General features: G+C 41.7%; 2 protein-coding genes across 15 annotated transcripts; one reads left to right on the forward strand and one right to left on the reverse strand.

The window, feature by feature from the left end:
- Positions 1-1,258: 1,258 nt before the first annotated feature.
- On the reverse strand, positions 1,259-3,699 carry rpl8 (ribosomal protein L8). Its single transcript, XM_018739149.1, has 6 exons — positions 3,649-3,699; positions 2,954-3,097; positions 2,701-2,842; positions 2,118-2,336; positions 1,753-1,868; positions 1,259-1,452 (listed from the first exon to the last, which is right to left on the reverse strand). The coding sequence occupies exons 2-6, from the start codon at positions 3,089-3,091 to the stop codon at positions 1,294-1,296; spliced, it is 774 nt and encodes a 257-aa protein (XP_018594665.1). The 5' UTR covers positions 3,092-3,097; positions 3,649-3,699; the 3' UTR covers positions 1,259-1,293.
- A 5,408-nt stretch (positions 3,700-9,107) lies between these two features.
- Positions 9,108-25,339, forward strand: LOC108926481 (ATP-dependent RNA helicase DDX3X-like). Of its 14 annotated transcripts, none has more exons than XM_018739155.2 (23): positions 9,108-9,469; positions 11,131-11,188; positions 11,490-11,537; positions 12,635-12,694; positions 15,152-15,313; positions 15,399-15,470; positions 16,982-17,065; positions 17,670-17,867; positions 18,061-18,199; positions 18,369-18,473; positions 18,587-18,686; positions 18,763-18,898; positions 19,159-19,256; positions 19,454-19,552; positions 19,634-19,794; positions 19,990-20,134; positions 20,214-20,358; positions 20,798-20,848; positions 21,938-22,119; positions 22,321-22,438; positions 22,518-22,671; positions 22,782-22,909; positions 23,003-25,339. In XM_018739155.2, the coding sequence occupies exons 1-23, from the start codon at positions 9,425-9,427 to the stop codon at positions 23,074-23,076; spliced, it is 2,562 nt and encodes an 853-aa protein (XP_018594671.1). In that variant the 5' UTR covers positions 9,108-9,424; the 3' UTR covers positions 23,077-25,339. The 14 variants fall into 14 exon arrangements, with proteins under 14 accessions (XP_018594671.1, XP_018594672.1, XP_018594677.1 ...); XM_018739156.2 differs by having other exon boundaries at positions 22,782-22,903; XM_018739161.2 differs by having other exon boundaries at positions 17,670-17,804.
- The last annotated feature ends 3 nt before the right edge of the window (positions 25,340-25,342 follow it).

Here is a 25,342-nt window from a genome sequence, read left to right on the forward strand (position 1 = left end):
CGATGCCTACCCTCAATGTTCCTCTTCCAAGCAAGAAGTGAAACACCCTGCTCTTCATCTCAAACTATTGAATAAACTTCCCTGAACTCCAGGTGTGATACTAGTCTTGTGACTTACATTTATTCATTTAGCTGATGCTTTTTACCAAAGCAACTTACAATATTAACAGTTTTTTTACTCATTTATACAGCTGGGTAATTTTACTGGAGAAATTTAGGGTAAGTACCTTGCTCAAAGGTACTACAGCCAGAGGTGGGTGGGGATCAAACCTACAACTTTTGGATCCAGAGGCAGTAGCGCCAACTACTAGAGTAGCAACTGTCCCTTCTTTTCTGCCTTCTTCTGAAGGCTCTTTTCTTAACCATCTTGGAACATCAGGTCTAAAAATGTCTTACTGATGGATGTTCTGTAGAATTTCACTGTTTGTAACTGTTTTTATAGCTTCTGTGTTCTTTCCTTTAGCTGAAGCCTTTGTCCAAAGAAACTTAGAAAGTGCTAATCTACATCACAGTTATTTCCCCCCACTGTCAAACATTTTTCACTGAAGTAATTCAGTGTTACACTGATGAAAAACACTGCTGTTCTTATGTTCTGCATGTGTTCCAGATGGGCTGGAAGCTCTAAATTGCCCAGTGTCTCTTGCCATCTGGCCATTAGCCTTGGCTTCAGACCACCACAACCCTCACTTGGACAATGTTAACAATACTGAGTTGTCACATGATTATTTTGTGACTATGTGAAGTACACTCCACTTACCTTTGACAATGGCACCAGCTAATAAATTATATTTTATAGGTTATGGCTCCATCACTATATGAATGTTAGTGTCAAGCTGTTTAACTCAGCAAACTGAAGTGTTGAGGAAAATTACACTCCTATGGAAATAGAATGGAGCACAGAAAACAGTAAATATCAATTTAGACATAAGTGCAGCAAAACATAAGACATCTAGTATCTCAACTTCCACTGTTTTAAGCAAACTGAAAACATGGAGGGAAGCTGGGACACGAGAACTCGTTACAGCTGTGCAGAAAAGAACTTGTTCCATTGCACTTCATTTCTAGCTTCTTTAAAAAAATACCACTATGACAGCCGTTTTGTTTATGGTGCTGTTTTTGCAGTACAGTTAAATAGTTCAGTCAGAACTGAACCAAGTCTGGGGATTCAATGTCCAATTGGGGAAAAGTCCTGCAAAGACAACTCTGGATTCAGCTGAATTTTTGTTGCTTACAGCAAAAATTAACACCAGTCAGATAGCTTGGGTTTACAGAACATTTTATTAAGAGGAACACATTAGTTCTCCTTCTCCTGGACGGTCTTGGTTCCGCGCAGTCTACCCGTGCGACGGGCAGCGATGAGACCGACCTTACGACCCGCAGGTGCATCCCTCCTGATAGTTGAGGGCTTGCCAATGTGCTGATGGTTACCACCACCGAAGGGATGTTCAACAGGCTGGAGAAGAGAAACAACACATAAGCAATCATATAGGATACCGTTCCCTGAAATCACACCAAAAGCTCAGATGTGTGTGTTTCAGTGCAAAACTAAGATCATATAAAGTTTTGAACCTTTGAAAAAAGTTACATCTACTACACTTCTGAGATATATTTCAGCAAACTTCAACAAAGTGTAATGAATATAACTGTACTGAAAGTCTTCACTTGATGCTCTCCCTGTGTAGGAGACCTGCTACAAGTTGTCAAACATCAAACATCACGATGCAGTGAAGACAACTTGACCGCTGACACTTACGTTCATGGCCACACCACGGACACGAGGCCAGCAGTTTCTCTTGGCCTTGTACTTGTGGTAGGCACGACCGGCCTTCAAGATGGGCTTGTCAATACGACCACCACCAGCAACCACACCTGTGAAAGGATGTACGGTCAAACACTCCCAGGTAACACATTATTCCTGGATTGATCTTCACAGCAAAACTAGGAAGTTGAAAATCACACAAGGATGTGAAGTGTGTCTGTACCAAATGACCACAGCACATAAGCCCAGAAGGATGACGATGGAAGACTACTAGGCAAAAAGTCTAATTTAAATCAAACCAGGCTAAGTGGACAAAAACAAAAACATAGAATCCCGAAGTGCAGTGCTTGTGTACTCACCCACGACAGCTCTATTGGCAGACGAAATGACCTTCTTGGCCCCAGAGGGAAGCTTCACTCTGGACTTCTTAGTCTCAGGGTTGTGGGAGATAACTGTGGCGTAATTGCCAGAGGCACGGGCCAACTTGCCCCTGTCGCCCGGTTTCTCCTCCAGGCAGCACACGATGGTACCCTCAGGCATGTTGCCCACAGGCAGCACATTGCCAATGTTTAGCTGGGCTGCAAAAGTGGAAAGAAGCCCATAAGAGACCACTGAACATGACTAAACAGAAGCAATCCATCTGTTCAATGCACCACCGTGTTTCCACAAGTTTCTAACTTCTAAGCAGCCACAAATGGAGGAACTTATTGCAAGCTAGCCTGTGATGTCAATTTGAGACCCCCATTTGTGTACAAAACTGTTGCAGGAAATTATTAGCACAACATATTCCATAAGACTTGGTAAATGATCACCCTGATCAAATTATCTTTGGGAATACAACGATGGACTGAAGAGACTGATGCAGTATGAACAAAAATCGAGACACAAACAAGTTTGAGGGAACTGCCTTAGACAGAAACTAGGAACCCAGCAACTCCTTACCTTTTTTGCCACAGTAGATGAACTGCCCTGTATGGATGCCCTCAGCAGCAATGAAGAGCTCCGTCCTCTTCTTGAACCTGTAGGGGTCACGAAAGACCACCTTCGCCAGGGGGGCTCCACGGCCAGGATCGTGAATGATGTCCTGGGCATTCAAAGAGTCAAGAGAAAAAGAGAAAGAGTCAAAACCCAACAATGGAAACAAACAACACTGAAAAAGCATCAGAGAAGGTAAAGGGACAGTAGGGATGCTCACCTTCACAATACCCTTAATGTAGCCATGGCGCTCAGCAAAGTCAACGTGCCGGAGTTTAGCGGCACCCTTCCTGTGCTTCACATGGGCCCTGAACACGGAACCCGCACCTTTTCTCTGTCCCCTGATCACACGCCCCATTGTCAACTGGAGAGGAGAGACAACACAAGTCAGGATTTGAACCCAGGTCAGCATGCTCTTAACCACAAACTGCAGCAATGAATGAATCAAGAAACAAACAGAAAAGTTCCTTAGTTTATTACATCGATTTACTTAATTCATGTGAAGGATAGATAACCCATGATTGACCACACAACACGTTATAAACTTCTCAACTTCGTACAAGTTGAAGTTCGGAACCCTTGCTGTCAAGGTGCAGAACATTCAATGTGAACACAATAATAATTCTACATTATTTCTGAACTGGCAACAATTCTGTATTACAGACACTCCTGCGCTACAATGTGAATTTACTCAACATTTGCTAACAGCCAACAGCAGGAGACCATCACGTCCCAAGACACACAACAAAACATGCGTTTAGCTACAAAATACGTTTTCCAAGTGTCTCTCAGAAACATGCACACGTCCCTTATAATGTATCTTACACTTTCTGGGCCTTCACGTAAATGGATGCCGTTATTATCACAGAGATTTGAAACAGATTTAAAACGAGGAACAAGTCCGACATTACCTACCTAAACCCAGCCAACGGAAAGAGGCCGAAGGAAGGCGGAAACAGCCTACTTCTTCCGGAGAAGTGCCCCTGAAGGCTTATGGGAAATGAAGTCAGGGCTGATTGTTTTGATGCGCGAAACGTTCGTCTCGCGAAAATGGAGTCCTTTACAAGTCGAGAAAAAAAAATCTAACTCTTTGCAAAAGAAGTGTTCATTAAATGTAACCAAGCTACATAGTCATCTATGAAAACTCATATATGTCTATTAGTACATATACATGTAGATACCAAAAATTTGAGGATTAACTTCTTCAGTCCTCCTCCTCCGTCTTCAAATGTAATTTTCTATATTCCGTTTGATAATGATATATATCTATATGACCCGAACAAGGAGAAGGTAGGACACAAGAGAGTTTTAGATTGTTACATATTTTCCATAACGTTTAAAAGTGACAGTGATATGCAGTCGGGCGTGCACCCTTACTAATGTAATATTAATGTAAATTTGCAGCTCAGTAGTAGTACACCCGGCTATTCTGACAGATCGGCTCGTGCTGTTCGCCCCCGCTCTGTGTTTTGCAGTTACGTCATTGTTTGTCAGTGGCAGAGTCCCGCTATAACCCACTCTGACCACCAGGTGGCAGCGTTTTCCTGGCGCCTGCTTACTTCCACGTACTGTAGTTTTTTTGTACACGCAGTCCCCGAATTACGAACGAGTTTCGCGTCTTCAGTCTGTCTTTCAGTCGGATTTTGACGTAAGTCGGAACAGTTAGGTATGGTGGGTATCTAACGTCCGTTTGTCAGCTGTTTGTCGTAGTATATAAGTATATTGTGTACCTTTCTATGCATGAAAAACATTAAATAAACACTTTGGATACACTAAAACATCTTTACTATAACAGTAAAGTAATAATAGTAATACAATGTAATTATGTGATAGTAATAATAATAATAATAATAATAATAATAATAATAAATGTATTTATAATGGGGGCGCGGTGGTGCAGTGGGTTGGACCAGGTCCTGCTCTCCAGTGGGTCTGGGGTTCGAGTCCCACTTGGGGTGCCTTGCGACGGACTGGCGTCCCGTCCTGGGTGTGTCCCCTCCCCCTCCGGCCTTACGCCCTGTGTTGCCGGGTTAGGCTCCGTGACCCTGTATGGGACAAGCGGTTCTGAAAATTTGTGTGTATTTATAATAGAGAGAGATAAAAATAGATAATAATAAATGTTACTACTGTCATGAAGAACAGACGACATGGAGGAGGCCGTACCCAAGTGCAGGATCGTTTATTCAGAATCAAAGGACTAGACGTGTTCTCGTGGTCGGGGATGGACGAATGGTCGGTTGGTTGGTTGGCGAACTGAACGGAGGTGAGGATCCAAAATCGTGATTGAGGGACAAGGTGGGCGGTCATTATCAAAGAGACATGGAGCAGGACTTGGGAATGATGAGGAACAGGGCTTGCAAGAGCAAAACGAGGGAGGTTTGAGAACGCGGGGGAAGGATTTCTGGAGTGAGATTCCCCAACAGGGAAGAAGTATCTTTTTTAGCTCAGAGAGAGAGATAGAAACAGTGTGTGTGTGTGTGTGTGTGTGTGTGTGTGTGAAACACTAAAGAAGCTGTAATATCCGCTTTTCCATTGTTCGTTGGCGTTTCACTTTTCGCTGTATTAGTTACTCTTTAGTTTCAATCATGATCGCTTCCTTTTTTTGGATGCATCACCATCACTTGCATCACATTTACACTTTGGTCCATGGTTAGGAGGGTAAAAACAAAAAAAGTCAAATCCAGTAACACACGAGACACTGTTAACGGGAAAAGAATGAACTCTGTACTAACTCGGGCTCACGTGCCCCACCCACGAGCCAACAAACTGCTGTAGACGCCCAACGTTTTGATGCGCGTTGCAAAGTAGCGCCCATTTATTATTATGAACCATTGTACATACAGTAAGTCAAATTTTTAATGTAAAAGGCTTCATTATGAAGTTTTCATTTGATTGTTACTTAAGGGTAACAAAACCAAGACCAAGGAGGTCATCGTGGACTTCAGGAGACAGGAGAGGGAACACACCCCCATCACCATCAGCGGGACACCGGTGGAGCGGGTCACCAGCTTTAAGTCTCTTGGTGTCCATATCACCGAGGATCTCACATGGACCAGTCACACCGATGCAGTGGTGAAGAAGGCCCATCGGCGCCTCTTCTTCCTCAGACGGCTGAGGAAGTTGAGGATGAACCAGAACGTCCTCAAAGCCTTCTACACCTGCGCAGTGGAGAGCACTATTACTGGCTGTATCACCTCCTGGTATGGTAACAGCACTGGCCTCAACCGTAGGTCTCTCCAGAGGGTGGTGAGGACAGCCAGACACATTGTGGGGGTTGAGCTTCCCTCCCTCCAGGATATCTACAACAGGCGGTGTGTGAGGAAGGCACAAAGGATCATTAACGACCCCAGCCACCCTAATCACGGGCTGTTCTACCTACTCCCCTCAGGTAGACGGTACCGGAGCATCCGGTCCCGCACAAGTCGGCTGAGGGACGGTTTCTTTCCTTGGGCTATTAGACTGTTAAATACGCAGGACTGAGACCAAAATTCAAATCCGCAGTTTTATTTCTCAGTATTCTTTGTACATACATATAGATAGTTTATGTTTTTTATTCATTCATTAATTTTTTTATTTATTTATTTATTTAATGTTTCTGTTGTATATTTTGCGAATACAATTTGTATATATACTGTGTTTTAATGTAACTTATGATGTACTCTCAATACCACATTTTCTGGACCTGCACTAAAGATTTTCACTCTTCTCTACATGTTATGTTGACGATGATGTGACAATAAAGCTTGATTTGATTTGATTTGATTTGTTTTGAAAAAATCAACTTCTGGTCAGTAATGGGGTGGTTTGTAAGTACAGGTTGTACGTAAGTCAGACGTTCGTAACTCAGGGACTACCTGTATACTGTTTTACATGTGCATTTACTCATTTATTATTTACAGTGATAAGCTAGTTGCAATTATTTTCCTATTTATACAGTGGGGATTTTTTACTGGAGACATTAAGGGTAAGTACCTTACTCAGGTGGACTAAAACTGGAGATGAGATTTGAACCTGTGGGTCCAGCAGCAGCTCTACTACTTATGGGACATCTACTACTACACTACTAGCTGCCCCCTGTTTACCATTCATTCATTCATTCATTCATTTTAATCACGTTTCTAAAATTTCTCTTCTTGCCCACTATGACGTCGTAAATTCCATCATTGTTTGCAAAAATCTGCCCACCTCAGGTCAGCCCTGCAAGAAACTGGTGAAGAAAATATAGTTAATAAAATACAACCTCTGAAAACAAGTCTGACGTAAGTGCTGTATCTGTTACTTGCCATTTCTATAAATGTAATATATATCAATATACTGTATATTCTTTAACTGAATGTGTTTGTGCGTTCTGGATTTAGTGTGTAAATACAGTGATAACTGACGTTTCATAATGATACATTTCCATGGAAACACTGTTGTCATGCTTGAAGGTAAATAAACCGTGATAACACAGTATGTCCTGTTGGTGTCTCACTGCTCCTGGGTTGTAGGTTGGAATCTGGCTCAGTCTGTGGAGTTTGCATGGTCTCCGTGGTGGCTTTCCCTAGTGGTTGTCCTTCAAGTGCTCTGGTTTCCTCCCACAGTCCACAGTCACAAAGGAGGGAGTCCCACGCCTGTGGCTCTCAGTGCAGGACAACAACCCCTCGAGGCAGGAAGAAACTGGCGACACACCCTGCTGACGCACCTAAGCTGCTCGTTATGTGTCAAGACCCTCCCAGGTGGAATTCCGACGTACGAGACAGGCAGCGGGTGAGCTGGTGGGGGTGGGGTCGGAAACATGCTTCTGTCATAAAAGCAAGACTAGTTGGGTTTTGTTTATACTTGATGGTAGCAGTGTGAATTCTGTTCCTTCTTTTTTGTAACTCTTTCACTGCCATTTGAAGGGGGGGTTAAACATTGAGCTGGAACAACACACACTTTCAGAACCACTTGTCCCATACAGGGTCGCAGGGAGCCAGAGCCTAACCCGGCAACTGAGGGCAGAAGGATACACCCAGGACGGGACGCCAGTCCATCGCAAGGCACCCCAAGCGGGACTCGAACCCCAGACCCACTAGAGAGCAGGACCCGGTCCAACCAACTGCACCACCGTGCCCTCTCAGAAGCTGGAACAACCCTGCAGGTTATTCAGAATGGATTCTGTTGTACTGTCAATGTTATAATTGTTCAAACGCTGACACTGTACATTTCTTTGCTTTCGAATTGCAACGCATCTAAATTCTTCATTATGAAGCACTTCGAGAAGCTGCTTTTAAGCGTGCAATATGAAGATCAACATCATCATCATCATCAACAAAGATGGTACAAGTGATCTTACAAGTACATTATTGCTGTAATTACTGTAACCACTCATTATGGTCGCAACCCCTCTTTGCTGAGTTGTTCAGTAAGGATCATCTGCAATAATTGAGTAGTAAATCTAAATAAACAGAAGCGATAGGTGACTGTTGCCAGCCTGCACATCTGCGGGAGGCTCTCAGCATCAGTGAGGCGCGTACGTTCGACTGAAAGTTCTGTTCTCCTAGTAAGTGTGACTTCTTTGCTTGTTTTGCAAATTTCACAGTACAAGTTAGGGGCCAGCAGGCAGCCGGAAGTGTCCAGAACCTGCAGTGGGAACGGGCCCGATCCCCAGGCAGAGGTGGCGTTCTCAGAAAAAGAGCCTTGGTTATGTGAGGGAACGTTACTCCTTGTGTGTATCACACCGAGAAACACTTTTTTGTTTAAAAAGAAGTAAAAGCAGAATTACATAAAGTTAAAATAGAAGAATGATCTTATTTGTATAGCATTATTTTCGTCAGCTGCCACTTTGCACAAAAGCAACTTATAATTATTTACCCATTTATACAGCTGAGTAATTTTACTAGAGTAACTGGGTAAGTACAGTGTACAGTACTAGCCAGAGGTGAGATTTGAAGCTATATCCTTAAGGGCTAAAGGCAGCAGCTCTAACCACTATACTACCAGCTCCCATGTAGTAAGTTATATGTAATTTTCATTATATATAGTATTTCAGTGTTCAGTACATTTTAATTTATCTTTGACAGCAGTACGTGATGTGACGAGAGCACCCGCTATCTAACACATATCAAAACACAGTATTTTTATTAATCATAGTAATATTTATGGAGAAATTATTTAAACTGAATACAAATATATAAGTGTGCAAACACAAGTGCTTTAAAATAACTCAAGGATGAAGCGAAATAAGGCCGAGCTACATCAAGAGAGACTTCCGCAAACAGGGATTTCGCGCATAAATATCGTCGCGTGCCGCTTCAGGTGTCATTAGCCCTACTCGTCCATCCAAATATCGCGGTATTTGAGGTTCTCTGTGCGCGGACCTTCCGGCCAATAAAATCTCGCAGTCAGGTCCTCGAGCCTATTCCACCGCTGACCACTGGAAGGTGTTTGTAGAGCGTTCGACTCCGACTGGAGAAGAAAACAGACCGCCAGGGCACCGGCGAAATAGAAATAGAAATATATTTGCGATAAAAGAGGAAGGACAGGAAAACCTTTTTACGTGTATAATTTAAAGCAAGACGCTAGCGTTGATATCACCGCGCACTAAAAGCCACAAGGGAAGAAAAGAAAAGGGAAAACAGCGGCGACCGAAAATACGAAGACGCGGCTTAGCTCGCTGGCTAACAAAGACGGTTTCTCTGACGAAGACAGTCCGCATTATCCTTTAGTTATGAGTCATGTGGCCGTCGAAAATGTCCACGGTCTAGATCAGCAGGTGAGTGTCCGCAGCCCCGGAGGTACTTTTCGTGGGGAGCGAGTGAGCGACAGAGAAAGTGCTTATAATATTAGCTCGCTGTGTGTCGTCGATATTAGTTCGCTCTGGCGCCCTGTAAAATGGTGGCCGCTGGTGCAGTCGGAGGCAGCGGCGATTATGGCGGAGCTCGGAGCCCCGCTGCGGAGAGTGCGGCTGGACACAGCTCGGCTTCCTCCTCCGTCGCCGGCCTCCTCGAAGCTGAGCACCCTAGTGTTATCGACACAGCTCAGTCTGCCTGGGGAGAAGCGGGTTTTGTCCGACACGCTTTATGATTAAATCCCGCTGTCAGTCAGGCGTCGTTTCTCTGCGCTACACTGCATTATTATGATTATAGTATTTTTGATTGTAAGTAGTGAACACGTACAAAGACTGTTGCCAACAGTGTTGGCTTTCTTACACATTATGTTATGATGATGGTGCGCAGTGTGAGTGACGGGCTGGTAATCCAGCCGGGCTGTGTTTGTTTTCCTACCTCGTCAGGAAGGATGTGTGTGTTTACATGTCAACCAAGTCTAGTAAATAACACGGTAGGGTGTAAAGACTGCTGTCTCTCGTTTCGACTTGGCCGCCGCCGGTCTTTGTGGTAAACGGAGATGCGGCCCAGCCGGTTACGCGGTCGGGTCGTCGTTCCATCGCTGTCGGAACGCGCAGTGAGTAAAAACACGGTACTGTACTTTCAATTCTGGCCCCCGAGCCGAGTTCGAACACAGCACACTGCGCTCTGCCCCCCAGTTACCTGACTGAAATCCGACAAAGTTTACATCTTTTTTCCACGCAAAAACCGTAGGGAAAATAAACTTTAATTTCCACGGGCGTTTAAACCACGTGAAATGACAGGTTAATTGTCATGTTCTTGTTTCACTCAACGTGACGTCAAGTCCGCGTCCCTTTGTTTATGTTGGCGGAGTGATGCGGTTGACTGCGGTGTGGTACGGAGGACCGGTCTTTCTGAATCCCGATGCTTCGCATTTATTTAAACTTATTTGTGATCTCTTATCCAAGCGGATATATTTGTAATAGTCTTTTTATGCAATTAAGTCACATACATAGGGAGCTCACGTAATGCGTAGTTTTTTTTTTTTTTTTCTTTAAATATTTTATTTTTAGTTAAAGATCAGTTCTCTACTAGTTGCTAGCAAGTAATTACCGTGCTGAGTTTTTTTTCAGGGTATTTAAGGTGAATTTATCTAAGCTTCAGTCTCCGATGCCTTTGGCAACTTCAGTAAGTGGGTCAAGAGAGGAAAAACCAATCAGCGCATTCCTCAGCCGACACGTGACCCGTGCAGGCCACTCCCCTTCTGCGTAGTTTGTCGCGTTAAATGTGGGGAGTTCTTGGTTACCGTGGTGGAAAAAATGAAGTGTTTGGGTTTTCAAGAGTCATATGTCTTTTTTGGGTCTGGTTCATTTTACTGCACTAGTATGTGGATGATTTAAATTTTATTGAACATCTGAGTTGTGTGCGTGAAATGCTCACTATACCATCACATTTCAAAGTGTTAGCAATGTGTATCTGTCTGCAAAGGAAGTTTGTCAGCAAGCTTGTGGTAGCAATACATCATCACAGTAAAACTGAAGCATCACCTATTACTTGGCATGAATAAACTTTTTTGCATTTATTTCAGCTGGCTGTCCTAGACTTAAACTCTGTTGGAGATGGACAAGGTGGAGGTGGTTCAGGCAGTAAGTCCCCCCCCCCCCCCCCTAAATTTTGCCTAAACCAGATCAGTTTAAAGAAGTGTTCACAATTGCTGCAACATCATTGATGTTGTAAAGACCTTTAGTGTGTCCCTTTTGTCATGCCAGTAACTGGAGTAACCAGAAATACTTTCATGTATTAAGAAGCATTAATGTGTAAAGTTGGGTGTAAGTAGCCTCTTGTATCACTGCTGCAATTTGACACTGTGGTAATTATTTATGTACTGTAATTGTTGGCCAAATCAACTTGTGCCTTTGTAATCATATACTTTTGAAAATCTTTTAGGGCGCTACATTCCACCTCATTTACGGAACAAAGAGGCTTCCAAAAATGGTAAGGACTACTTTTCATTCATTTAGTAATGTTATGAAGAACACTTAATCTAAGTTATGCTTTTAAAAGTTACGGTTAAGTTGCTTTTGTTGTGTGTTTCTGATTCAAATTAGTGTTGTTTTCATATACCATTAACAGAATCCACTTGTATGTTTTTACAATTATGTTTCTATGCTACATTTTCTCAAAGTGGAAAATTGGTAATTTATATAGAGGTTGTGTAGAATGCTTTGAGTATTAATCTATATAGTCAGAAGAAATATGTTGATTCTACTATTGTCATGAAAACACTTACTGATATCACTTCATACTTGTTTTTTTTTTTTTTTTTTAAATAGATGAAGAGAAGCTTAAATCCCAATGCCATCTAGTGGCTTTTTGGCAGAGTGTTTACTGCCTTGTTGTAAGAATGAGATATGCAGAAAAATGCCAAAGAAATTTACTAGGCAGAACAAACGTGATTTTTCTTTGTGTTTGGGGGAGGTAGAATACCTGACACTCATTTGTGTCTACAAACAAGGCTTTTGCAGGCACATGCTCTTTAAAGTGCTCTCCCATTGAAAATATTATGCTAAAGAGTTTTTAAAAATGTTTAGGAAGTGTTGATAGTGCATCCCCAGATGGCCTTGTCTACAATGTAGATTAAGCATCTAGTAGAATGAACATGTCTTCTAATCTAACAATGTTGATGGTTCCTTTAGTCATTGCTGTTCAGTTCATATATGAATTACTGCCACCTTTTATAGTTTCTGCTATAGTACCCTTGTTACCTACCATGAATTGCTCCAGTACCCTGTTGATTAAATGGATAAATTAGTTATCCAATGTAATAAAATTGCTAAAAGACATCAGCTATTGGTGTATATTAAACATTTTCTGTTTCTATGATTCTCTGGCTTTATAAGTTGTTATTGTTTTGTTCGATTTCAGACTAGTGTACAATATAAAAGTACACAGATCATGTGCCAAGGTGAAATATTTTAACTTTCCAGTGTAGCTGCTAGTACCTTAATTTGGATCTTTGTATTTATGCTTTAGGATATGTGCTTAAATATTGCTTTTAAGTGCTTGGACATTTTTTTTTTCCCCCCCTACAGCAGGAAATGCTTATACCTCTGGTAGACAGAGTGGTTATTCAGGGGCCTCATTAAGGAGCTGTAAGTCTGTTCTGAAAGCTTCTGCTCACAGAAGTGCTGCCCAGCTGCATGGCATTGCAGAGATACTGCTTTTGCGTGTAAATTTTATCACACGGTCTTGATCTTCAACCTTTAAAAAGCAGCACGGGCAGTTCCATTGGTGGGTTAATTCTATACGGTGAACTCAATCTGGCTTAGGTATTTTGGAAATAACATGCTCAGTGCACACAGCAGGTGATTGTGAAGTGATGGGTGCCAAGTAGGCAGTATTTGCTTATGATATACAGTGGCTCCTCAAATTATCAATGCTCACATGAATTTTTGAATGGACATATCAGCTTTTAGTTGCATTTTCTTCACTTAACAATCTTGTAAAATTTCTGGTGGAAAAATTGACACTTCCGTTTACTTGCCGAGCCAACAGATGGCACCGAAACACACCAAAACAGAACGTGACTATAGGACTGCCTTAATTAATCTTGCTTCCATGGTGTTTATAGTTCATGTCTGGTTTTTGTGCCCTTTTGAGAAAGAGTCTGAGACATTGATAGAAAATAATCACTGTCTTATACTGGTGATTCTACTTGTGCTTGTGAGGGCCATACTGTTGCCTTGGAGACCAAAGTGGGGATCAAGTCTAAAGATGGTGACTCAACATAGCATATGTTTATGGGATGAATTGGCCAAGCTGGGATAGGACAGGAGTTTATGGAGATGTATTTTGATTTTTCAATTGTTTTAAAATGTTATTTTAAGTGCATATAACTTTAAATTTTTACAATTTTATATTGTATACAAGGTTTTTTACAGAACCTAACTTGCAAATGCAGATCTGCATTAAGCTTTAGTGATTGTGACTTTGGTGTTCTGGCGACATATAAATAGCTCTCCAGTCCAAAATTTAAGATGAATTAGTGTGCTTGCACTTACTTATATTTCAGGTGTTTTCCACTGACTTCTTCAATCTTAGCAATGGACTGCCAAAGATGTATAATAGTTACCAACGGCTGTCATTGTCTCTAGTAAAGAAGTACCAGTGGAAAGGATTGTGGTGTTAAGGGCATCATATGTCAGTGCCTTTTTACCAGAGCATATGCTAATGACCTATTGTTCATGGTGTTCTTCACCCTTGTTCTTAGAAAAAAACAGTCTGTCCAGCTGCAATAAAGAAGTATGTGGAAAAACGCTAAGATGACTTACATTGTCTGGTGGAAAAGTGAAGTGTGTAGCAACTACCCTTTTATTCAAGTTTATGATAAAAGTATAAGGTGATCGGATGTTCTCTCTCTAAAATGTACTATTAAATAGTAACACTTGAAATTGCAGTGTGAATTCTGTAATACTTGAGGGTATATTACCTTAAGCTTAAGTGTAGCTGATGATTGGCTACAGTAGTACACCTACTAAAACACTGTAATAGTCTAACTGTATTGCACATTTCTCCAAGTTTTGACTTCAGAACCAAAGGGCAGAAGTTAACAGCTGATATGGCAGTATAGTAGTAGGATCGTGAACATTTCCATGCAACTGTGTATTGTTCCTGGTAAGCCTGCCTCAGTGAACAGTACAAAGTGTTACGTGTAGTGCACATTTCTATTGGCAAAACACTGGAGATCACGTTCAAAAACATTCCCTTCATACTTCTGAAACATTAATAGTGATATGACATATTTATGTGAAATTTGGATATCATTACTTCACAAATGCACTTATGTACACTTTGGCTATTCACGGGTAACATTTAGCATCAACTTTTCAGTCCTGCTTCTTACGTTATGATGTTAAGATGTCTGTCTTTTTGTTCAAATGGAGTTAAGCTGTTAATTGAAATTTTAAATGCAATACTTTAGCACATATTGATTTTATTGGTAAATACTAGTAAGTTGTTGCTTTAACATGTAATATGCAAAAAATGGTTAATTGATAACCAAATGAGCACAAGCTTTCTGTGATATCTTTGATTTGTTATACTTTATTCATTGAATATTCTTAAATAGGTACTCAAATTCCATCACACTTTAATAAATACTATCTCCAATTAACTGTCACTTCAGTACAGTTTGAGTCATGCTTTGAATCAGCATTCACTTCAGTATGGTGACATTACAATAGCAAATATACCTTCTGGTTTAGAAACTTAGTGCTGCAGTTTTTTTTTTTTTTTGGGGTGACCTTCACATGTGTGATGTTTGTTTAAAAGTATCAGATGCTGTTATCTTCACTGGATCTTACTGTCAACCTTAATCTATATTGGTATACTTGCAGTGTAAAGGGACACTGCTCACCTGCCGTGTGCATTGGGCTAAAAGAAAAACAAGATCTTGGATGTGCTCTGCTATTTGCAAACAGCAAAACAAGACTTGCTTACTGAACGCTTTCCCCTTTTTGCTTACACTTAATTGGAGCCTTAGCAGTGTAAATTGTACTTGTGCACAGCATTTCAACATCTGATAATTGTCTTTTTGTTTTTTCAATTAGTTCTGTGGGTGAATGAGTTTAAAGTTGGAACACTTGCTTTATACCTCCAACATGAGGCTTCTTCTAAAGTTTCTCCCAAACAGTACCCTCAAATGGGACATCCAGAACACTACCGTAGACAAAGAAATAACTATGCATCGGAATGGACCGACTTTAGAACTGGTAACTATTTGCAGTGCACTTTTATCTTGGAATTTGCATTCATCTTTGATTCAGTTGTAACAAGGAGCATTATGCTTTTGCTTAGGTTACGCAAGATACCCATCGCAGGAGCTTTCCTATTATCAGGCCTACAGCAGTGGCTGGCCAGGCCGATGTGGTATATGACAGAGTGTATGCATGCTACTGGAGGGAGATACTGTTCTCCAGCTTGTTACTTGACCCTGCTTTCTCTTGACTTTGCTTTTTACATGACTCTTTGGTGTGGTGCTCTTAGTTAATTTCTTTGGTCTGTATGTGGACGTTACATGTGACTTCGCTTCTAACCCATTACAGTGCATGGTATTCTGTGTAATTATCAGAGCAAGTATGCACAAAAACACTTGCTGCTTAAGTGCTGATGTAGATTTTATTTTTTATACAGTTGTAATCCTGTCCGTGCATCCATACATTTTACTGTATGGAGATTAGCAGAAGACCAGTAACGCTAGTATAAATTTAAGTGTTATTGTCATACTGCTTAACAGTTCTGTGGTGGAGAGTTGGGTAAAAGTCAGTCATCCAAAATACTGTGACTGGACACTGCAGAACTAATGGAAATAATCTGCATTTTCAAGTCCCAACATTAAGTGGAATTGGCTTTTGTACCTGTTGAGATTTTTCACTGAAGTTTGTGATGATGCCTACCTCAAAACCCATCTTGCATTAGTAGCTTGATTCAGTCAGAGCTTAAAGGTTTTAATAATTCATTAACAGTAGTTTGACATTACTCATCACAAAATAACTTTCACCATTGTCATATGTTAAACACAGTGTACCTCTCGCTCATGTCATTTAAACGTCATACTTTGCCTAGATGCTTGTTTGATATGGATGTTTTGGAATACTGGCTTAATGCTTGTTTTTAGTAGCATGTCTGTTACTAGTAATCTGTGATGTAAACTCTGCACCTTCATTGTTGAGGTTAGTAATTTCCACCCTCCTTTGGTAGATGGAAAAGAGGATTTCTGTTAATAGGTTGGACTGAGGAGTGTTAATTTTGAAAGTAGTAGGCTTAAGTATGAAATATTAACAATTTTTATAGGCAGTGTTTAACACCTAAGCCTTTTGAAGTTTCATAGCTTAATTTTTTTTTAAACCTCACAGAAATAGTGTTTAATGCCAGCAATCTGATTTCTCACACAAATTTTGCATTTTATTCCAACTGTATATGTCAAGAATTCAGAACCAGGTTGAAAAGGGTTAATTGCTGCCTTAATTGTTCTTTCCTCTTCTTAATTGAGAACAAAGGAGATGAAAAAAATATTTTGCATTTGTTGTGATTGTGTTTAAGGGTTGCTGGCATATACTTGATGCCATCAGTGAATGTCTCCTGTGGTCAGTGCAGATCCAAATGCTTCTGTGTGGATGCAATTGGCAGTTCCGATGGATCTCGTTACTGTACATCTGCATGATACACCAACCCAGGGTTTTAGTTTGTGTTAGGCCAAGTTGGTGACTTGTGAAATTAGTCCTTGTCATCTGCATGGTAGTTGGACTTCTATGTTCATGCCATCCTTACATTGGTTGACTGCTTAGCCAGTGGTTGATATTTTGATCTGAACTTTGAATGAGCGTATTCCATGGTCAATAGTGTGGGCCTTGGCCAGTAACTGTGTGTGTTGATCACAGCCTCTCCTGCCCACACTGACTGCAGCACAGCCACGGATGGAAATGATGACACGGCCAGCGTGCTCAGCTGGGCCGATCGCTGTGGTAAAAGTTATAGGGGCATGGGTTTGTCTGTCTGTGCTTTCATCCTGCCAGTTTGTCTAACTGTAGCTTTTTGTGTAGTTATGGAGTGGCATAGCACAGGCAGTTAAGGGTCTACTTATGTTTCTGATTTTTCTGGTCTGATACGTCAGTGGCCTTTCAGCTTTGTTTTGGTTTGTGTTCACATGTAGTTGTCAGAAATGACCACACCTGAGGCTATGGGTGCAAGGGTAGTTGAGCTACTATAAAACCAGTTAAGTTTTTAGTGCTTAGAAATCTGAAATTACGAAATCAATTACTTCAGTGCACACAAGCTAATGTTTTAAAGTAGTAGTGAACCTTTCTGTGCCAGTGATTGCTGTCTCTGCATTAATGTGAGGAACACATTAAACAAATATTTTGCATTCATGAGAATCCTTTTAATCAAAAAGATTGTTTGCTTTGGTGCTTGATCCCACAGATTCCTAGGGTGAAGGTCAGTGTAATTGAACAGCTTTCAAGATGAAACATCAGCAAGAAGTGGGACCCGTCAGTGGCTCCCTTCATCCCTGTGCTCTTGAGGACAACATATTCCCAGCTGACCTGTTTCTTACCCTACTTATGTCAGACTCCCCTGGATGGGACAGCAGCCGCAGCAATGGCTACATGAATGGCTACCATGATGGCAGGGATAACCGCATGAATGGAGATCGAAGCGGTTTCGGGGGACGTGGACCTTCTCGCACAGACAGAGGTGGGCGTGGTGGGTACCGTGGCAACCGAGGCGGCGGTTCCTTTAACCAGTCCCAGCCAATGCCAAATTCAGGTAGGGGAGCAGTCTGTCTGCTCATAGCTTTAAAACTTAATCTTCATGTTTCACTTTGGTGCTTAAGTTTCTAGTGCCAGTTTAGTTGTTGCAGTGGTCATTGATACTGTATGTCTGTCAGTTTTACATGGTAAACTGAAAAGAGTATGGATTAAAAAAAAAATTTTGCTGTGACACCTTGCGTTTCTCATAGGATTTGGCTACGATGGCAAAGATGGCAATGGATGGAACACACCTAAAGACAACAGGGATGCCTATAGCAGTTTTGGAGGGCGCTCCGACAGAGGGAAGCCCTCTTTTTTCAATGACCGGGGCTCTGGGACAAGAGGGAGGTAAGAAGTGCTGTATCCTCTGTATCCTATTTGATATAGTAAGTAGTTAGAAGCTTTTTTGCTGGTTATGTTGAACACCACTACTGTAAAACAAATACCATGTAATAATTCTGAGAAATTGAGGAGGACACAACCTTTTGAGTTTTAATGCGTCTGGTCTGTGAGATAGATATGAACGTGGAGGCTTTGGAGGAAGCAGTAGCCGATGGGTAGAGGACTCTAGAGAAGAGGAGGACTGGTCTAAGCCCACATCTCGAAATGAGCGCCTGGAACAGTCAGTATCCCATCAGCTTGTTGCTTGCAGCAATCTGACAATTTATTCATGAATTCCACTTGGGATTCTTCAACTTGAAGACTAATCGTGTCATTTCTGCTCCTTCTTCACAGTGAACTCTTTTCTGGAAGTAACACAGGGATTAACTTTGAGAAGTACGATGACATTCCTGTTGAGGCCACTGGCACAAACTGCCCTCCTCACATTGAAAGCGTGAGTGAAATGTAGTGTCGGCTTTCATTTTGTACCTTTTGTGTGAAGTAGTTTCCTAAGTGTTGCCTGTTTGCAGTTTCATGATGTTGACATGGGGGAGATCATCATGGGTAACATCACTCTGAGCCGCTACACCAAACCCACTCCTGTCCAGAAGCATGCCATTCCCATCATAAAGACAAAGAGGGACCTGATGGCCTGTGCTCAGACAGGTGAGAGCTGCTACGCATTCACACTGTCATGTGTAATGTAAACATTAGTTTGCTTATAGTTAAGCATTGCTAGAATTTGTGAGAGATTTTGGTATACCTTCCCTGAAGGGATGGTATCTAGATCTTTTGAGGGAACTCTCTGAGATGGGAGGAGCTCGTTTTTCATTTCATCTGACTGACTGGGGAGAGGGTATGTGATCTCCACAGAGTGGAATCTGTACTGGCTTTACTTGCCTGATTCATGTTGCCTCCATGGCCAGGGTCCGGAAAGACGGCTGCGTTCCTCCTTCCAGTTTTGAGTCAGATTTACACTGAGGGTCCTGGAGAGGCCTTGCGGGCCACAAAGAACAGCAGCCAGGTACTTGGCATTGTTTCTTCACTTAACTCAGATGCATACATTGTGCATTAATAGATGTCATGTCTACACTGCTTAAAGTTTTTAATGCTCAGTGACAGACTGCTTTAATGCATAATCTGAGCCCAGTCAGCTACAACAGTTTTTGCTTGTCAGTTTCAGGAAAGCGGTTTGTGCATCTTTTCTAAATGTTTTCACAGGAGAATGGGAGATATGGACGGCGCAAGCAGTATCCAATTTCTCTGGTTCTGGCACCTACTCGAGAACTTGCACTGCAGATCTACGATGAAGCTAGAAAGGTACGTGCGCCTGGGCACCAGGTGTCAGTACAGCACTCAAATCGTCACTTTCTCTGTTTTAATCTGAATTCTTTCTTCCAGTTTGCTTACCGCTCCCATGTGCGCCCATGTGTTGTGTATGGAGGGGCGGACATTGGCCAACAGATCCGTGACTTGGAGAAGGGCTGTCACCTCCTTGTTGCCACTCCTGGCCGGTTGGTGGACATGATGGAGAGAGGGAAGATTGGGCTGGACTACTGCAAGTAAGTTTACTTGGAATGCAACACGGCCATTCAGCACTGGCTTGCTGGCCTTTTTCTGCCAAAGAATAGAATGAGATTTCAGCACTTCTCTGAGTATTCCTTAATGCACCGTATATTTGCAGTTACTAAAAGATTAAATGCATACTTTATCTGAGTTCGTGGAGTTTGGTTTTGAAATTTTGTGCCTCTTTCCAGTTACTTGGTTCTGGATGAGGCTGACAGAATGCTCGACATGGGTTTTGAGCCCCAGATCCGACGTATTGTTGAGCAGGACACCATGCCTCCGAAAGGTGTGCGACATACGATGATGTTCAGTGCTACTTTCCCCAAGGAAATCCAGGTAAATGGTGCTACATCCAAGTAAATGTCAGTTGTCTGTTGAACAATACCAGGTGCTTGATCATGTTTATTGGTCTTAGATCCTTGCCCGTGACTTCCTGGAGGACTACATTTTCTTGGCTGTGGGCCGTGTTGGGTCCACCTCAGAGAACATCACCCAGAAGGTTGTTTGGGTTGAGGAGAATGACAAACGTTCCTTCTTGTTGGATCTCCTGAATGCTACAGGTATTTTAATCCTTCATGGCTTTACTCTGGTATAGTTCAGCCTTCTGAATAGTTGATTTTCAGTGTAAGCAAATGGTTAAATAAAGGTAATGTGTATAGTCAACATTAAATTCTCTGTATCCATGGACCTTCTCCAAGGAAGGACAATAATGTGAAGGTTCAATGTTTGTTACAGAAATGATTTAACTCCATTCCTAAATGGTGTGTAATTCCTTTCTCCGTATTGTTGGCTGGATGTTCTGTACAAAGGTACACGGGGCCCCATAAAATGTGTCCACCAGTTTTATAGTTTTGCACATGACAGTCAGGTTTGGTTCGGAGAACATCTGTTCCATTCTTAAAGTGAATGCTTCAGCATTTTGTAGACTGATTTTTTGAACTTGTCCAGCTCTTATTTAAAATGCATAAAGTTTATTGCGAGGTTTGGTTTTATTCAAAGTCGTTCCCACTGAGGTTCAGGAAAATGCAAGCGAGACCCCAGAGAAGCCTGGTAAGTACAACTTATCATGGAGTGCTACTAGAATGCCTCATTTCATAAATTTTATTTTGCCCGCAGTTTTGTTCCGTTTATGCTTTTCTCACTTTGCCCTCGATTTTGATAGACAGTAACGCATAGCAATGGCTAGGAAAGACCTTGAGTTTCTGTGGATAGGTTGCTGTTCATGTTTGCGTTGCAGGTTTTGTCTAGTTACCAGTCTGCTGATTAGTAACCAAAATAAGACTGGCTGAGCGTTACTGTCTGAGACATTGGCTTTGAATTCATCTGCCTGACAAGTGACTCATTTTGAAAGGTGATCAACTAATACTGTGGTTGAAGGAGAGTATCACTGTTATCAAACAATGTTGTAGCTGTGGTCAAATTTGGAACTTCTGTATAGAATAGAGGTTTTCTCTCTTGTTAAAATTTGTAGTGCTGTCTGACAACTTGTTTTTAGGATGTTTAAAGTCATTGACTTATCAGCAGTACTAGACTGTTTGCAATTTAGTAGATTTGAATTCAAACACCATTTATGGTATAGAACTTATGTTACAAGATTTAGTGTATAATTTAGTGTGCAGATGTTTGGAGCAGGAGAGAAGGTAAAAATGAATGTATAACATTCATGGTGTGGTTTCACAATTGTGTACACATCTCAGTTTGAAATTCATAGTAATGATGTCACTTCATGTAGATCTGCAATGCCACTGTCACCCTCCATTTGTCCACCAATCCTTTTTCATTTAAGCTTTTGCTGTGATAGCCATTAAAGAGTGTGTGTCCTGTGGCAAACATTGAACCCAAGTGAAAGTCCCTTTGTTGAAAATAACTTAATGGGTTGGCTGGTTTTGGTTACATTACCAAACTGGGCATAACTGGTGTTTAGTTAATGGTTGTCAGTTAAAACAAAAAAATGCTCTCCATACTACATATGGTCCTGAGTTATGTTTGCAATCTGTCATAATTTATGAATGTGTAACCTCACTTCTATATGCAGCAAGGCCCTTGCTAGAAGTAAGGGGTAGGTGAGCACATCTTTTTTTTGGAAATGCTGGGCTACTGTTTCTATTCAAATACAGACCCCATTGTTTCTGTTTGCAGGTAAAGACTCCCTTACCTTGGTGTTTGTGGAAACAAAGAAGGGTGCCGATGCTTTGGAGGACTTTCTATACCGCGAAGGCTATGCATGCACTAGTATCCATGGTGACCGTTCTCAGAGAGACCGAGAGGAAGCACTCCACCAGTTCCGTTCAGGAAGATGTCCCATTCTGGTTGCCACAGCAGTATGTTTTGATCTCCCCCCCTCATCAGTGTGCAGCACTTGTCCAATGGTCCCCAGAAACTGGTCTGAAAACATCTGCACATTTTATACAGTTTTATTACATGATGGCTTTTGTGGAATAGAAGGGGGGGAAAATAGCATGGAATCTTCAAAAAATTTTGAAAACCACTGTGGACATTAATGAATTCATATTGTCTTGAAGGTTGCTGCACGTGGGCTCGACATTTGCAATGTGAAGCATGTGATCAACTTTGACCTACCTAGTGATATTGAGGAGTATGTCCATCGCATTGGTCGTACTGGACGCGTTGGAAACCTTGGTATGCACTCACACAGCTTCTTGAGTATGTCCAGTAGTCCCTTTGTTTGGTATGGGCTAAGCTGTCTCCTCCTTTCAAGGCCTGGCCACTTCTTTCTTCAATGACAAGAACACCAACATCACGAAGGACCTCCTTGACATTTTAGTGGAGTCAAAACAGGAAGTTCCTTCGTGGCTGGAGAGCCTTGCATACGAGCACCAGCACAAGAGCAGCAACCGCGGTCGCACCAAGAGGTATGTTTGGGCTTTGAGAGCAGCGGACAGTCCATGCTGTATAACCTTGCCTTTTCTGTTTTGAAGGGAATTGAAAGGTGTGTTTCTCTCCCCCCCGGAAATTGTTTAAGGTTCTCTTCCGGTGGATTTGGAGGCAGGGATTACCGTCAGACTGCCAGCGGGGGAAGCAACTTTGGTAACCGCAGTGGTCGCAGCAGTGGAGGCCATGGTGGCAACAGAGGTTTTGGAGGCGGTAAGGGTAGGTGTCGTGTCAGCTGGGACCAGTCTGACTTCAGTGTTTGGTATTGCAAGCTTTTATCATAGTGTTTGACTTGCTGCTTTCTGTCCTCAGGAGGCTTTGGAAACTTCTACAGCAGCGATGGCTATGGAGGCAGTTACTCTCAGGTGGACTGGTGGGGAAACTAGAGCTGCTGCGGCTGTTGCCAATCCAGACTAGCTGAATGGAAACCACATGTAACTTAGCCAGACTATACCCTGTGTAGCTTCAAGAACTCGCAGTACATTACCAGCTGTGATTCTCTGACCTCATTCTGAAGGAAGGAGGGAGAGGGGGTAAACGTTACAGATGGACGGCCAGCCAGAGAACCAGAGCATCACTCTTTAGATAAAGTCAAACATGGCTGCTGATATGCAATGCCTGATAGTATCTTGGACTCTAGATTTTCCAGTGCAGCTCATTTCTTGAAAACCTGAGGATCATTCATTTGTTAATGTACTGTGCCTTTTAAATTTAGACAGGAATTTATTTTAATGTCGTCATTGGCTGTACTTTGGCCTAAAGCGCAATAGGAATTTTTTTTCAAGGCATAAAAGGCTTCTACTAAATCAAACCTTGGCAAACACTGGAATGATGACTTGAGTGAGTCATTAGTCCATTTGAACCTCAAATTGTCACCAGGGAAATCAGGAAATGTGTGCAGTCCGCTGTGAGCGCTGCGCACTCGGCTCCTGGATACATGGAGGAGTTGAATTGAAGGTTGGTGTTGACTCCTTGTGTGACTAGTAAGTGATGAAAAGTTCTGATTTTATTTTGCTCACTCTATCCTGGGTCGGTACCTATTAAGGATATGGTTGGTTTGCAAAAAAGAAGAAACCATTCCAGCTGATCTCAAAGTTTGTTAGTGATGCAGACTTTCTAAAAGACAGCAGCGTTTGGATGCAGATGCTGGAATTAATCCACCTCTTGAAATTGAGTACAGTGTTAGGGCAGCTAGTGAAGTTTCGCAGACTAGCTGTTGAGTGGGGTGTCGTTTCCCCCTGTTGATTTACTTGAAACAGTTGAACATTTTTTGAAGTGTTTCTAAAACTACTCAGTCTCAAAATAAAATGCCTGCCGTAAGTGATGCTTGAATGGCTGTAATGGACCACAGCGCCGGAACGGATTGCACTGGTTGCCGTGGCTGATTCGGTAATATAGGCATGCTAGTGTTGTTTTTTGGTCAAGGAGATAAAGCAAATGAAACTTGCTGCAGGCTTTATTCTTATTGAACATGTATACTATTTTTTTTTTTTTTTTTTTTTTTTTTTTTATTTTTCCTCTTTTCAAGCTGCGTTGAATCTGATAGACATCCTCAGCTAAATTAAAGACATGGCTCTTTCTCAGACTTAAGGCTGTTAGGCATAGCAGAGCTTGGTAATGTACAAAGAAGAAAACTGCACAGGGTGTCTTGGCAAGGGCAGTTGGGAGTGCAGTTTGGTGCACCACCATTTTAGTTGCATATGTTTCCATTACATACTGGCTGTGTATTCCACTAGGTCTGGCCAAAGACCAGGGTTCCCCATCCCTCTGATGGCATGTTAACGGCGCCCAAGTCGATCGGACCTTGATGTGCCTGTTACAGTTGGCCGCAGAGCAGTTGGCTTCATTTCCTAAACAGGAAGTTGAAATGGGGAGACAGTGGAATTTAATTAAGTGCAATAGATTTATTCTCAAGTGTGTTGTGCCTTGAAATTTTTTTTTTTTTTAAATTATTAAAAGAATCGAAGCGGATGCACTGACAGTATTGAGGTAACTAATGAATGGTGCTATTTCAGTTTGGTCTTAGGCCCTTGTTTTGTGTACCCATCAAGTTTTTACAAAGTTATTTTATTGCACATCTAGAGTTTTTATATAAATGTCTTGAGTGCGTGTCCTTAAGCTTTCAAATATTGTATGTTGAGATTGTGAAACGCAGCTTGTTTACAAAACGGGAAGGGTTCTTGATATCTAACCAGGATTTATTTGGGACCAGGGGGGATTAGCAGTTGGAGAATTTAGGTATTTGCACACAGATTTCTAGATTCTACTTGTGCTGCTAGTTTTGTGTAACTTATTAAGCATTTTGAGAAATATTTATTTTTATAAGCCTAAAAGTGATTCTTTGAAAGTTTCAAGAAACTTGACCAAAAGACAGTACGAAAACACTGGCGCTTGAATGTTGAATGTCACCCGTATGCGTGAAAATTTATATTTCGGGGTAGTGTGAGCTTTTTAAATGTTAGTCATATTGGACTTGGTCAAAATCCACACCTGTCACTGGCCTTGTAGCCAAACATCTCTAGGATATCTGATTGGAAATTCAAAATCCAAAATGCCAAGGTTTGGATAAGTTGTCAAAGAAACACATTTCCTAAATGTATTGGTGCAAAGTGTCCAGAACTTTTTTTTTCCTTTTTTTTTTTTTTTTTTTTT

Source organism: Scleropages formosus, chromosome 1, assembly GCF_900964775.1.
Source record: "Scleropages formosus chromosome 1, fSclFor1.1, whole genome shotgun sequence".
Taxonomy (NCBI): Eukaryota; Metazoa; Chordata; class Actinopteri; order Osteoglossiformes; family Osteoglossidae; genus Scleropages; species Scleropages formosus.

Coding starts and splice junctions, on each gene's coding strand:
- LOC108926481 (XM_018739155.2), top strand. CDS start 9,425: ATGAGTCATGTGGCCGTCGAAAATGTCCACGGTCTAGATCAGCAG. Junction 9,470..11,130: donor TCCACGGTCTAGATCAGCAG/GTGAGTGTCCGC, acceptor CATTTATTTCAG/CTGGCTGTCCTAGACTTAAA. Junction 18,687..18,762: donor GCCCTCCTCACATTGAAAGC/GTGAGTGAAATG, acceptor GCCTGTTTGCAG/TTTCATGATGTTGACATGGG.
- rpl8 (XM_018739149.1), bottom strand. CDS start 3,091: ATGGGGCGTGTGATCAGGGGACAGAGAAAAGGTGCGGGTTCCGTGTTC. Junction 2,843..2,953: donor ACATTAAGGGTATTGTGAAG/GTGAGCATCCCT, acceptor TTGAATGCCCAG/GACATCATTCACGATCCTGG. Junction 2,337..2,700: donor CATCTACTGTGGCAAAAAAG/GTAAGGAGTTGC, acceptor CCACTTTTGCAG/CCCAGCTAAACATTGGCAAT.